This window comes from Pangasianodon hypophthalmus, chromosome 6 (assembly GCF_027358585.1).
Source record: "Pangasianodon hypophthalmus isolate fPanHyp1 chromosome 6, fPanHyp1.pri, whole genome shotgun sequence".
Classification (NCBI taxonomy): domain Eukaryota; kingdom Metazoa; phylum Chordata; class Actinopteri; order Siluriformes; family Pangasiidae; genus Pangasianodon; species Pangasianodon hypophthalmus.
The window spans coordinates 8,846,945-8,861,872 of NC_069715.1; the positions used below are offsets into that span (position 1 = coordinate 8,846,945).

The following is a 14,928-nucleotide window of genomic DNA, read 5'->3' on the forward strand; positions in this document are numbered from 1 at the left end:
GTGTCAGCGCTCTGTAACAGTCAGAGGTAAACCCATTCCTTTGAGTTTTCCGACATAGGAAGAGTCTTAAGGATGGAGGACTTTACGCATTGCGGTTTCTCTGTAACACAACTGAAGGCAACATTTTTTTTTCTTACTAACTTTAAGGCAGGAGAAAAAAGATAGACTAGTGAGAGAACAACTGTTTATAACTGCTATAATGTAAAAGGTAAAAGGAACTAACTTGTTTTATGGATGTTTCAGAACATTTATTGTAACTATTAATTGATAAAAGTAATTAATTATTAAATTATTATACATTAAATATTCATTTATTAATTAATAAAATGGTTAGCATTGGCAAATTGCTGTGGTATAAGAGGAATACAATACCGGCATGTGCTGTTATTGGAAACTGATCAGTGTTGTTGATTATTTTCCTGTAACAGCATGCAGTGTTGTGTTATATTCCATGATTATTTAATATTTCATAGTGTACTGCTGTATGCTTACCTTACTTACTTACGCTTACTTAAGTGTTACCAATATGTATAAATCTATGAGAAACACTCATGTGATAGTGAAATATATCTGAATATACTGTTTACACTCCATTTATGTATGTATTTATTTATTTATTTATGCATTTATTTATTTATTGTTAAATTTGTCATTAAAAGCTAAACCCTGTCAGGTATTTTTATCTGACACACAGTATCTACTCAGTACTTTCGAAATTAGTTTAAAATCAAGCTTAAAATAGAGCTTTTTTTCCTGAACACATATGATTAAGAAAAGTCATTTGTGCAGTATTAACTCTACCTACAGATTCAATTATTAGCTATGAATTCATGTTCAGTATGTGACCCTCTATAGTGAAATGTTGCCATATGTGCTATTAAAGAATTACAAACCTGAAAACACAGGTTAAGAAAATTAAAACTTAAATATGGGATATAATAGTCTTTCCCAGTTCTGTGTTATTTTTATTGCAAATCACAGGAAATATTTGTGAATCATTTTGTTTTAGCCCACAGGGGGGCAGCACAGGCAGCAGTTATTCTAGGATGTCCTGAAACCTCACTTTTCTTCATTCTGAACATACAGAGACAGATTTGATTGAGATTATTTAAATACATTGAAAATAATTGAACACTCCATGTAGGCATGTGCCAATAATCTGTTGAATGATACATGGCAATGCTCAGCACAGACTGTATTATTATTATTATTATTATTATTATTATTAAATTACCATCCACTACATGCATCATGGTCTATAGTCAAGCATGGATCAAGGCTGAGATACGGGATTGGCTTTATTGTTATAATTTTATCTCAGATTGGTGTGTGCCTGGCTTTTCATTCTGGAGTCTCTGCATCAGTGGCCTGTATCCTTGTGTATGGAGTAGAGGAATGCCACTGAGGAATATTTCCATTACAGTGTGAAGCTTTCTTTGAACCATGAGACGCGAGGTCCTCTCTTACACACATGGGCTTTCACTTTCTCATAAAACTATGTCAACAAGCTCAAGACAATGAGCCAGTATGTAGGGCAACATCGCCAGTGTAGAGACATGTACATGAAGGATATTGTGTATAAGGATATTGTGTATTGGTCTCTTAACTCATCACATTAATATAAAATATAGTTTCTCAGTATGCTTGTGAACTTCTGATTGGTTGCTGTTTAAATTTAATCATGTTCAGTGTTCAGCTTTAATTTTAAATTCCAAACAGCTTTAAAATGATGATAGACTAAGCGATATCATGCTTAACCTCTTCTATAGTAGCATCTTAGGTGTATGACAAAATTTAGATTACTTTTTTCTTTTTGAATAGGCTAACTGTAAATAAACCTCAGGATTTTTTTTTTTCACTATTAACGCACCATTTCAGAGGAAGGCATATTTATGGAGCATCAGTGAAGCTTCTCCAAGTCAGAGGTCACTTAACAGGTTACTTCACTAAATGCTTTGGGTTCACAGAAGTGCTCCATAAATATGCATGTTTGGGTGTTTGCTTTTGTAATAAGAACACCTATTTATTTATATTTAATACTTCTTAATTGAACTATTCTCTCCAGGAAACAATCATACTCAGTGTTATTAAATGCAATTGCTGTATAAAATCAGTGTTATTCACAGGAGACTTCTACAGTAAAGTCAAAATGGGTCTCATTCAGAGTTGCTATACTTGGATCCAACTACAGGGGTCAACATGACAATCATTCATAGTATTTTAGAGGACATGTGATACCATACTTCACCACTAGATAGCAGACTTGTCTCATTCTTAAAAATTTGTATCCTAAAGACCATGTGGTTCTAAGAAAAAAAAATAAAATGCATATTTGTCGATTGTGTATACATTAGATGCATGCAAATCTTTGGTAATAGAAATAAAACAAATTGTACAAAGCAATTATAAAGTAGTTAGTGTATTATAACGTACTTAATGTATTATTCTGTATGGAATCAGACTCCAAGGAAAACTCCACCCTGAAACATAGGGTTTTTGTTGATCTGACAGCGCAGGGTGACTTTGTTACTGCAGTTACAATGGAATTTAAGAGGAGAAAGCAAGCAAGAGCTTCTTTCCTTACTCCCCATTTTCCAGAAATAGTCAATGTCATATAAAGTAGAAATAGTTGATACAGCAGACATTGGACTCAAAGTTCCAGAATGCAATTCAGCTATAAGATGTAGTCACACTGAGATATTGCAGAAACTTGGTTTGCCTAATTAGGAATGTACAAGATGATAAGCGCAATGGTGTTAACGGTGGTATTAGCATGAAAGTTGACACTTTAGAGTGTACAGATGAGGACATGAGAGAGCTGTTCAGACTAAAGGACTAAAGTGCTGCTGCATCACTCCATCATGTCCTAGGTAGACATGAACCAAGAGCTAGTTTCCACTGGCACCACTACCAGCAGGTAGAACAAGATTGTGGGTAAGGTAGGAAACCATTAGCCTAAGTGAAAATCAAGTAACATGTTACTGAAAGAAGTTTGAACTAAAAAAATCAAATAATTACAAAATAATTCTTGGATGCCACTGAAGATTGCATTTAATTATAAAGATTAATATGAAAGTTGTGGGTGGATTTTTCTTTTAAAGCTAAAGCAGACAAGCATTCTTCACTGTCACGTACCTTTCACAGTGTGGAGCTCAAGGAGCTCAACTCCTAATCTAGGGTTTCATCATCTCTTGAATGGACTACTGTGACTTCCTGGCTGACCTTCGATCATAAACAGATGGTTCAAAATGCAGCAGCTGGTCTGGTTCTCAACCAGCCCAAAAGCACACACGTTACACCTCTCTTAACCTTGCACTATTAATGCTTGCTCTTGTTGAAATACCACTCACCCTCCATACATTCACTCATAGGATCCTATGCTACAGCTGCTCCACAATAGCAAAGAAACATTCTTTGAAGTTAACATCGTTACCCCGAAAGTTTCTCCTATACATAGATCATCCATGGTGGAAAGAGGTACCTATCTCCATTTGTCTTGTAGAACCTGTTGAAACCTTATAGAAGCATTGCAAGACCTTGTTTTTCTGAGAACACTTGATGATCTAATGCTAATACACTTATATGCTTTAACTGCTACTTCTTACTCTTATTTTTTACTAGGGGTCCAAGCACTAAAGTTCATCTGCCCTTAGTGATTTTGCATTAAAAATAATTGTTAATGAGGATTTACTTTTTTTGCTCTCTTATTACACCATAAAGCCAACCCCAAATGTAATATTTTATGCCAATCAAATTTATTAGGACTTATGTAAAATGGTATGGTGGTGCAGAGGGTAGTGTTGGCGCCTCAAAGGGTCCTCCAGGGTCCCAAGTTCAAGTTTCCTAAGATGATTGAATGAAATAATTATGATGAATTATGTAGGGTCAAATCAAGCTCTAAGAAACCGTTCACTGTGGGCCATATTCAGACTCGAATTTCATGCACAGTGAGGAGTTAGTACCAAAATTATGCACATCAGTATTCAGACCTTAGATGTAACCACAGAACCTAAGCCCTATTTAGACAGTTGTGTAGGATTTAGCATGAAATGGGCACAGTTTTTGAAATCATGAAAAAAGACAGTACATCACGAGCATACATTATGATTTAATGACCTCAATTTTGTAACTCCTTGTCACATTAAGTTGGATGACCTGTTTACTGTCTTTGCACAGAATACAAAAAAGAATCATTAGTCTTCAATGACTGGTTCAGTCATTTCTGTATTTTTATTTCAGCATAAACTTCATTCTTTCTGTTGCTGGAAGTAGAAAATATTATGCTACCTCTAGTTCAACATGCAGGCTGTACTGTATCAAGTGCTATTTTATAAGCTAGCAGCCAATAAAGGTGGGTGTTACCCAAGCTGCTAAATTGAGAAATTTGCACTGATAGCATGATTAAATGTGATTACCAAGACTGGAACTACAGCTTTTCATATTCCGTTCATGAACAGTCAGCCTTAGTACAATATATTATTACACTATTTTTAGATCAGATGTTTATTTGAATCTTTGCCTGCTTTCCATTTGTTTATTATTAGTCGAATTGCATTTTTTAATTGTTTCTTGCTTTTATGCCAAATCCTATTGCAACTGACAGCAAAGGTAGTAAAATTCAATTTACTTCAGTCCACATTTTCTATCCCCTACTTTTTCAGTCTTAAAGGAAAGTGCTTGTGTTTAAAGGTGGTGGTCTAAACTGAAAAGCTCCTGTAGCGAGAACTAATCACAAGAAACCCTGTCAACCTCGAGGCATAAACTGAACATGGAAAGGTAACTTAAGCAGCTGTGAAAGCCCAGTCTGAATACGTGAAACTTTATGCATAAATATTGACGTATACACGAAAGTAGGTTAGTGTCAGTTTCAGTACCACATTCTTTAATGAACTATTGTCCAGATTCACCACATGCTTAATCTTTTCATTAATCCCTGGCCTTTACCTTCATGCCATCCATCCTGGGATATGTTTCTATAACTCTTAGTGTAGTGGATTAATTTATTCACCTGTTGAATGAATATCAAAATGCTGCGAGATAAAAGAACATACACACCTCTTCAGAGCAAGTTCTTACAAGAGACATTTATTAGAACATTGGAATACATGCCAAAACAAATAATTTACAGCAGCATTTTTTTTTTCATCACTCTCCCTCTTTTCCATCCAGTTTTGCCCAACTGTTGTGGAAGTGTCCGTTTCTGTCCAAGGTTCATTGACCATATACTGTTTTGAGTTGCATTTCTCATTGTATATTGTAAAATAGTGAAAAACACACAGTCCGACCTGTGAGATTCCAGGTCCGTGTAGTGTATACATCATCTGTGTGAGCTACAGTGGGAGAGAGTACCATAGGCAGCAGTACAGCCCTTAGCTAACACTGTATTTGTCACATATCTAAGAATAGGAGTATGTCCACCTCAGAGTAAATGTGGACTGTCAGGAGTCTACAGCTGTATGTGGCACTCACAACATTACTAACTAGCTACTGCAAATGCTAGAGGAACAAATGGAGTGATAAGAGCATTCGCATGCAGGTTGTACACGTTTTATCTTTCTTCCCAAATATTTTACAGTATATTCACAGCTACATTCTGGTGTTTTTACATACTTTTCTTTATAATTAAACCAATATAGACCTTAAAGAGGGAATATTAAGGCTTCCTGCCTTGTCTGTCTTCTCTAAGTTTTATTTCTTTATTTCTGTACTACAGAGAAAATTCAGGAATAGAAGAAGAAAGATTTTGTTTTGTTTTCCCAGTGAAAAACTCCACTATGCTTTCAACTACGTGTTCAGTTCTTCACAATAATACAGTGCAGGCTGAATACAGGTTGGGTGTCAGTTCAAATTTACAGCAAGAGGAAACATAAAATACACATGAATGGTGGTTTAATGAGGTCTGATTTGGTAATGTTTTACCTTCTGAAAAGAACTTTCTCTTATGCAAGATTCTTTCCCATTAAAAAAATAAATCACCACCCAAATCCTGTGTGACACCTGACACAGGATAAATTACAAATGCTTTATTTAATTAAGGAATAAAACACCACACAGTGTGCTGTTATAGGAAATGAATCAATAACAAGGTGATGTGTTGTGGCACAATGTGAAACAGAGTTAATGTCCACCCTGAAGTTGATGAATTTCCTAGAACAGCATATTCCTGGAGTGTTTTGTTCCTCTTATACCACAGCAATTCGTCAATTATAATAAATGTTAATTTATTAATGAATGTAACATCATATTTCTTAGCCATTTATAGTTATATTTAATGTTGTGGAACATGTTCCGTTGTAACATCTGTAAACAGTCCCTCACTTAATGGCGTAATGGCAGAAAACTTACTGAACATTACAAAGTGCTGACACTGGAGACTCCTTCCAAATATATCAACTTCTCCTTATGGAAAACTTTACACATCAATAATTAGATGCTTTTGTTTTGATGCTTTGTTAAATAACAGCACTTTTTTAAAACATTTATTAACCTTAATTCCTGTGAAGGAGTTGTTACTATAGAAATGATAATGTATTTGAGTGAGCACATTAATATATGATTTGTCTTGCTGTTGTTATAGAAAATGAATCAACGCCCTCTAACTGATCAGATTCAAGCATTCAAGAGTGAAGTGGAACAAACAGGATTATTTGATCACACTTGGCATGGCATGTCACTTTCTTTTGGGTGAAGATTTCTATAATAAGGGTATATGGAAAATCGAAAAGCAGCTCTGATAAAGAAAACTTGAGTACAAATGCTTAGTAGCCCAGAAAACAGAGGCTCGAGTGAGAGCATGAAGAGACCCCATTAATAAAATAACTCTATATTATGTAATATTCTTATATATAATTCTGAAAAAAGTACAAAATTAAATATTACTCTACAAAATAGCTGAAGGATGTACTTATGTCGGAAAGCTTATTGAGGAAAGGGAAAACACGCTGTGTATTAATGTCATGGCCAAATGCTTTTGGAGCAGTTAAAAATAAGGAGAAGGAAAATAGTGAGCTGGAAAAAGAGTACACTGAGACACGCTGGATCTTCACTGGGAAAGGGTTTGACTCAGTTTTGCTCGGCAGATACACGTTTTGGGGTTTTATGCAGTATATACGCACAGAAGTTTAATCAGTGGCCTTCAGTTGTGCCTTTATTCTGACAGACAGAAGTACGTCTCGTAGAAGTTCACTTAATTCTGTATGATATTTACAGAATATTGTCGCTGCGTGTTATTATCCATTCTGGGTATGAGTGAATTTTTCCACTGGAGACTCCTGGATTTTGAGTCTGAATGAACAGCTCAGAGTGTGTGTGTTTTGCTTCCAACATACACTCTCTCTGCAGGAGGAGTGGAATATTGTATTCACATTTCCTGTGTGTGCCTCTCAGAGTCACAGTCAGTAGAATGGTCAGAGTCACTTCTCTTTATTCGACATTTGTGTGTGTTTGCAGTTATGTGGGCATGTGGTCACACACTGCGAGGTGCCCGCGGTGTCTCGTGGGTCCTACGATTGCGCCCTTTCTTGCTGTCCTGCATAAGCCTCCACTTGCTGGAGTTGGACTGGCTGGTGTGAAGAAGCTGGGCAGCATGTGATTGACTAGCATGTAGGTGGTGGGCCTTTTGCCTCCGCTGCTTCCTCTCTTTCTTCCACACTTGCTCACATAGCTGGTCCACACTGTTGGGGCCAGGCGGGTCAATCAGAGACAGGAAGTCCTGGTACCACAGTTTGGCATGTGAAGAGTGGCTGGCGTCTGAGGGTGGCCGTTGTATGAGATCGTCCAGATGATCAGTGGGGATGACGTGGAGCGTCAGGCGCAGGAGTGTCTGGATGAAACCATGTTCCACTGCATGGCAGTAATACACACCCGAGTCCTTCGGAAGCAGACTTCGGATCAGTAGACCCTGTTCAGTTCCCATCACTCGCTCGTCAGACTTTATCTAAACACACACCCACACACACACACACACACACATACACGAGAGATAAGATTATGTGGCCTCTTGATTTTCCTACTTCTTTCATATGCATACACTCACACACATATACACACCAGATCCAGCTCAGTAAAATAGTATCTTTACTAAATAAATCTGTGTAAGGAAGTATTTTTTAAATATATAATTAATTATCTAAACTTTTAAGAGTATTTTTAATAAGCATTTAAGTATTTTCCCTTCCTCAAGCAAGCCTATAAAGACAAAAATGCACTTTTACGTAATTATATTCAGCAGTTCCATTACATGTTCTGTATCTGTATCTTTATTTTATTTCATTTTATTTTATTTTATTTTATTTTGGATGTTCTACTCATTTTGTCTAGCGAAGATTCATCTTTTAATTAAGTTTTCTAAGCATGTCACATCTTCATATCTGAGGTGGATAAGATCCACTGTTAAGATGAATGAATTTATGACTTAGTGAAGGCACCTTCCTGTTGACACAATGAAAAGATATTCACACACCAGACTGTCGGGATAAAAAAAAAATGTTTTCCTCACAGGGACCAAACAAATGTCCCCACAAGATCAAAACTGTCAGATAGCCCTATACAGAACCTTTGGTCTGCACCAAGATACTATAAAACATATCCAGACTTTCCAGACATCAGCTTTCCAGTTTTTTGGTTTCTTTTCATAATTTTTACTGTTCACTGTTACACACACACATAAGACAGACCTCTTGTTTGCGGTCCTCCCCATGTCTCTGGAACTGCCAGTAGATGAGAGCACGCTGAGACTTAGGGCTGCACTCCAGGAAGGAGCTGCTGTTCTCCACCCCATACACTGTTTTATCCAGCAGGGTGCTCTCACCATTCTCCTCGTCTAAGAAAAGGGAAAGAGATTCCATTTCAAGACACACATTCCCACTGGGAAAAGGCCATGTAGAGGGCAAAGAGTGGGATCTGGCTATGTCAGTGGTCAGTGTGTGTGTGTGTGTGTGTGTGTGTGTGTCTGAGAGAGAGAAAGAGAGAGAGAAAGAAAGAGAGAGTGAGAGACAGAGACACAGAGAGTGTGTGTTTTCATGAATGTGTCCATGTTCATTCCAATCACATTCTCATGCGTCTGCAAGAGGCCTCATGTCCAGCAGAGAGGATATGAGCTGGTAATCCAAACCATGAGCATGAACTCATAAGGACACACATGCACTCACAACTACAAACACAATTTATTTATTGCTTTTGGATGTTTCATATTTTCATATCAGAGCATCAGAGTGAGGTTCTGCCCGACTCTTCCGCCACTGCCCTTACAGAAATATCACGTATATTTCACATCTGAAAATATGTTTTTTTTTCCTCACTTATGTGATTATGTGAGTAATTTGTGATGATATACTAAAAAGACATGAAGCTGCATTTCATCATGTTCTGCCCCAAAAGTTCACATGACATCATGTGAACAATATGTGCATTACATGTGAAAAGTCCGCTACATGTGAAACATATGAAGTGTCTAAAAGTGTGTAAAGTTCACGCGTGTATCATGTGAAGTCCGTGAGACTTTTCAGTAAGGGTGTAACAAAGTGGGTGCGCGAAACAAAAAAGGTACGACATTAAAGTGTGTGTGGTCCCTGCGTGAGTGTGTATTTCTGTAGCTATGAAAGACTTCCGTTGAAGTTAAATATACGCCTTAAACACTCAGTTCCGCTCAGTTAAAATTTTATTTTAGCCCGAAGGTAATAATTGTGGAGGCTATGAGCCAATTGAAATTCTCTTTAAACCTTAAAGTCAAGCCTAATGAAAATTCAAGGTTTTATACTCATTTAGGTAAATTATATGGTGCGTGTATGATGAGGTGATGAGAGTAGTGCTCTGTGGTTAGCTATAAAATGCTGAATGAGGGTTAGCATCTTAAATCTGCAGCTCTTACCATTGTGCTGCAGGTCCGAACACTGAGTGAGAGGGTCTCCGTTCCTGATATCTTGGCGCCGAGTCCTCCTACACACACACAACACACACATACACACACACATGAGACATGATTAGGAAATGCAGGAGGTAAGCACCACATGTGTAAACATTCACTAAACACAGGCATTTTGTCTTTGTCAGAAGCCCACAAGTGCTTCATCTCTCACGCCTTAACATGCAAAGTAAATTGCATCTAATATTGTGTGTGTGCATGAAATGGTGCCTATTAAAGCTGCAGGCTATTTAGTCTCTGTAATATAGCACTACTCTAGTCTTTCTAAAAACATGACAAGCAACATATGTCCTGAATCTGTCCTGTGCATGAATATCCTTTCAAGGTTATTCAGCCTTAATAATGCAGGCAATATGTAAGTTTGCTTCTCTGCTAACATGAAATAAATAAAGAGACTGTCGTATCACTGAACCAAAAGTACTGGTAACAGAAACACATAATTATACACCCAGCCAAACCATAATATAAAACATTTGGTAATTATATGTTAATAATCCAACTGATAGCTCAATTGGAATAAACAAAAAGGTCTTGTATATGGTTAAATCACAAAAGAGTGAACCACTTGAGACAATCAAACATATAAGAAATATATCCAGGTTAATGGTTTGTTACATAAAAGAATAATCAATGTTAATATTTTAATAATACCATATTTTCACATATATATTCTGCATGTTTGTTTTTGGGTCAGGGCTGGTTGGGTAAAAATGTCCAAAAAGCAGAAAAAAAAAGGTTAAGTCACACATTTAAAAAAGAATGATGGAGGTGTTACATCCACATGAATATTAACCACTCTGTTAATATTCTAATACTCCGAATATTAACCACTTTGTCTCCACTCATCACTTCCTATTCACAGACTATTTAAAGCCTATTCAAACTAATTGTGAAGTCTTGCCATCTGCATTTGTATAATTTCCAAGCTTTATATTTAGTGATTGCCATTTCTGTGTTCTTGACCCATGCCTTGAGTTATGACTACTCTTTGGATTTTTCTTTGTCTGAACTGATCATGAATGGCTGTTTTTGTCCTTTGCCCATTTCAACACTGATTTTTGGGTTGTTTATTGGATTTTCTTAATAAACGTCCTGGTCATGGATTCTCACACATCTCTCAAGACCTGTTTATTACACAAGGACACAGACGTTTCTTTTCGCCTCCTGATAAGGACATCTGGATTATGATTTGTTAAGTGATATAATATAAAACGAGGCATTTGAAACATCGATTAACATGTTTGTGCAAGATCATGTGCAACAGCACACAGAGAAGTAACCCAAGCTGTATTCTAGTTTCGAACTTGAGTGATATTTAAATAGCATATTTGTATGAAGTTGAGTGACATTAAATATTGTACACACAAAAAATCTGGGTTGGATTTATCCATTTTGACATTGCGTTTATGGATTTGAAAATATCACTGCACCACTTGATTTCAAATGTCACATTCCATGTTGCTCTGTTCCACCCCGTCAATGCAGGTGTGTTCAAATCTCACTACAAAAATAGAAACTGAGCACTAAAAGGAAAAAAAATGGCTTCTGCCCAGTTAAATTAACAATACACTGCTGTTATAGCAACACTTACACCTGAACGAAAACCGAGCGCCTTGTGTAACCTTTTGTAAGGTTGACTCTGGACACATTCTACAGAGCTCTTTCATTCACTGTTTATATTCCCCTCCTGCAGAATAGCAGAACTGTGCAGCAGCAGCACACTCGCAGTTTCAGGCCAGGTTAAACAAGCTGTGATCACCAGCTGGGAGTACCTCTTAGCGGTGGGGAAGTATCGGGAACACTGCGAGCCATCCCAGGCGCAGTAGGGGTCTCGTGCTAGACAGCATTCAGCGCAGGCCTTGCCGTAAACGTCACAGCGGTGCAGTGGCATCTGGGAAATGCCGATATTCGAGCCTAGATAGAGCTGTTGCTGTAGGGAGAGAGTTCAACTTCTCAGAGTTAATGTAAAAAAAAAAAGTCAGATATCCACATTGAGTTTGGTTGGTTTGATATATATTCTAACATTTTCTTATGTAATAGCTTGAGTTAATGTTGTTTTGGAGCGAGTTTGAGGATTCTGTGTGCAAGTACACTGCTGTTTAATTATAAACTAAGACAGTCTCTCAGTGTCAGCTTGATTATTCACAATAAAGAGGAATCGCAGCTGCAGACACACACTCTTTATCTGTGTGTGTCAGATAGAGAGCAATAAAACTTTATATTTATAATATATATTTCTGTGTGATCGGAGTGCATGGATGATAAAATGATTAGGATGCCATTTGTGTCCCACTGGTATTACACTTACAAATACAGTATGTACATAAAGCAGAGGTATTTTAATCACAGATAAAGACAACGAAGTTTCAGATAAATGAATAAAAACTTCTATAAAACCTACAGTACTTAGAAAACAGAGAAAATATATTCATCAATGTACTCCAAAAATTGAATTATTTTTACAATAATGCATGAATCCAAGTTGGATCTCATGCTTGACGCATCTTTTTTTCCATAAGTCAACCATTATAGGTTATAAAAAAAATATATACATGTTTGTTGCATCCCACAACATTCACTCTATACTGTTACTAGATATTGCTTATTGTGTATTCACCCTCTATGAAATATTTGGAATATTCCACAAGTCACATGTTCAACAGGAAGTTGCATCATCTGAATTTTCTGAAGATCTTGGAAGAAGAAAAGTAAATTCTCTTTCTTTATTTTCAGTTATTTTCTATTATATTAGAAATTGCATTCCTGTTACTCAAACTGTAGCCCGAAAGTAAATTATTACTTTTAAAAGTGCATTTTAAGCAAATCATTAGAACGTCCTTAATGTCCTCATGCCATTAGCATGCATTCTAGTTGATTATGTTGATTTTGTGTATATAATTCTATGCTCAGTTACTTTCAATGTTATTCAGCCACTGTCAGGAAAGAAACCTTGTGAAAAATGAACTTGTTGCCTGAGATGGGTTTAATACATTTTGAATGGACAAATGCATATTTTCTTTGATTTAGTGTTGAAAAAATGATACTAACTAAAATTTCAGTGTTGCAAGGGCTAAACACCACAACCATGGAATCACCCCTAACACAGTAAAACTGTAAGCCATGGAGAGAAAGTTACACCACGAGGAAAGAGCTATGCTGAGTATTTTGTGGTATATGGCAGATCCAGCAGTGTTCTATCACTCCTGTCCACAGAGCTCTCATGTAACTTTGTGGCCAGCTCTCCCCTTGGACTCATTCTGTCAACCTCACTTACTATTAGAAAATACGTTCTTTACTGCTACATTTGCAGATTATGTGATTAAGGCTTTTGAGCTATGACAAACATCTGATAAACCTTACCTGTTTGGTGGAAAGCTCCATAGCAGTTATAGCTGTTGGTTCCTGCAAGAAAAAAAAAAAAAAAACATTTACATCAACACTCAGGAAATTAAATGATGTTATACATACAATATGTCCCATGCTATATAATTCGGATATAATCCAGGAGTTGTTCATACCCTAAACACAGTCATCTCTTCCAGTAAAACTTCCTCAAGGTCATGCCAAGTGCCTCTGGGAATCGAGACCACCTTAAGAACTGTGCCAAGATCTGAAAAGATAATGAAAAACCAACTCATTAATAAATATCATTTTATTGGATGATATCAACAGTTTTATTTCATTCATTCTACAATGACGTATACTACTATATTACTAATATGCTATATTAATGTACTAGACTATGCTGTTTACTTTGTTTTTGTCTTTTTCCTACCTCATCCTGGTTACATCCTTTCTAAGGAGTGTGTTAAAAATACTATACTATACTATACTATACTATATACACTCCAAAGAAAGGATTAAACCAGTAGGATGAAATAAAAGGAGAAATAAAAATATATATTTTAAAATACTCAATAAAAAGCCTATATTAATTAATACTGTACTGCACTATACTGTTGTACTATACTACACTACATGACACTGTAGTATACTGTACTATATTTTTCCGTCCTGGTTTCGTCCTGTCTATTACTTTATTATACTACATAACATATTATATACTACTGTATAATAGTAGAATGCAGAGTACAAATTCCGAGTACGGGTCACCATACCTGGCCTCAAAGTCACTTCACTTCACTAGAATATACTATATTATACTATAAAATACTATACTAATATACTATATTTTTATTTCCTCTCCACAATCCTAGTTTGTGTCTTAAATATTCCTTGAAAACATACGTATAATATACTACAAATAGTATAGTATACTACAAAATATTAAACATATATTATACTATACTAAACAATACTACACTATACCATTGTAATATATGCTATACTATATTATGCTATACTATACTATGTGAAGAAAACACAAGTGAAATAAAGTTGCTGTTGGTATTCTTATTCTTCCGGCTCATCACTGGTCTGCATATTTGATTTGGCACAGTTTTAACGCCGGATGCCCTTCATAACGCAACCCTCCCCAAATTTATCTGGGCTTGGGACCGACACTGGGAGTGCACTGTGTAACCCCAGTGGCTGGGTTTGGTTCCCTGGCCGGGAATTGAACCCAGGCCACGGCGGTGAGAGTGCTGAGGCCTAACCACCAATCCTCCAGGGAACCCACAAGTGAAATAAAGTATTAGGTATAAAATTGCACTTTTTAACAAAATACGAGCATGTGTTCACTGACAGCATTGTTATGACACTACAATATATCCTCTATTCCACTAACCTGTGCCAATGAACATGACATCATACTGTCCGTCTTCTGCCTCCACTCGGTCCACAACGATCTGTGTGAACTGGTAATCCACATCAGTCTTAACAATGATTGGGCGGTTGTTGAGGGGAAGCACTGGGTTGTGCATGGCTGGATGACTTCGGGCAAAAGTGATAACATCATCAGGTAGATCTTTTGTGGATTCAAAACCTCCAAAGGTTTTGCTTGGACACTGTCATGAGAACAGAAACAGGATATAAAGATACAGTCT

The 14,928-nt window shown here is 36.6% G+C and overlaps 1 protein-coding gene across 1 annotated transcript in view; it reads right to left on the reverse strand.

Moving 5' to 3' along the window:
• Positions 1 to 5,058: 5,058 nt before the first annotated feature.
• sema3ab (sema domain, immunoglobulin domain (Ig), short basic domain, secreted, (semaphorin) 3Ab) overlaps positions 5,059 to 14,928 on the reverse strand; it is a 32,812-nt gene continuing 22,942 nt past the window's right edge. Inside the window, exons 11-17 of the mRNA XM_026927060.3 lie at positions 14,670 to 14,889; positions 13,441 to 13,532; positions 13,283 to 13,324; positions 11,695 to 11,852; positions 9,869 to 9,936; positions 8,676 to 8,821; positions 5,059 to 7,936 (exon numbers count right to left, since the gene is read on the reverse strand). Of these exons, the coding sequence (XP_026782861.1) occupies positions 7,466 to 7,936; positions 8,676 to 8,821; positions 9,869 to 9,936; positions 11,695 to 11,852; positions 13,283 to 13,324; positions 13,441 to 13,532; positions 14,670 to 14,889 (1,197 nt within the window). The 3' untranslated portion in view covers positions 5,059 to 7,465. The remainder of the gene's footprint in view (positions 7,937 to 8,675; positions 8,822 to 9,868; positions 9,937 to 11,694; positions 11,853 to 13,282; positions 13,325 to 13,440; positions 13,533 to 14,669; positions 14,890 to 14,928) is intronic.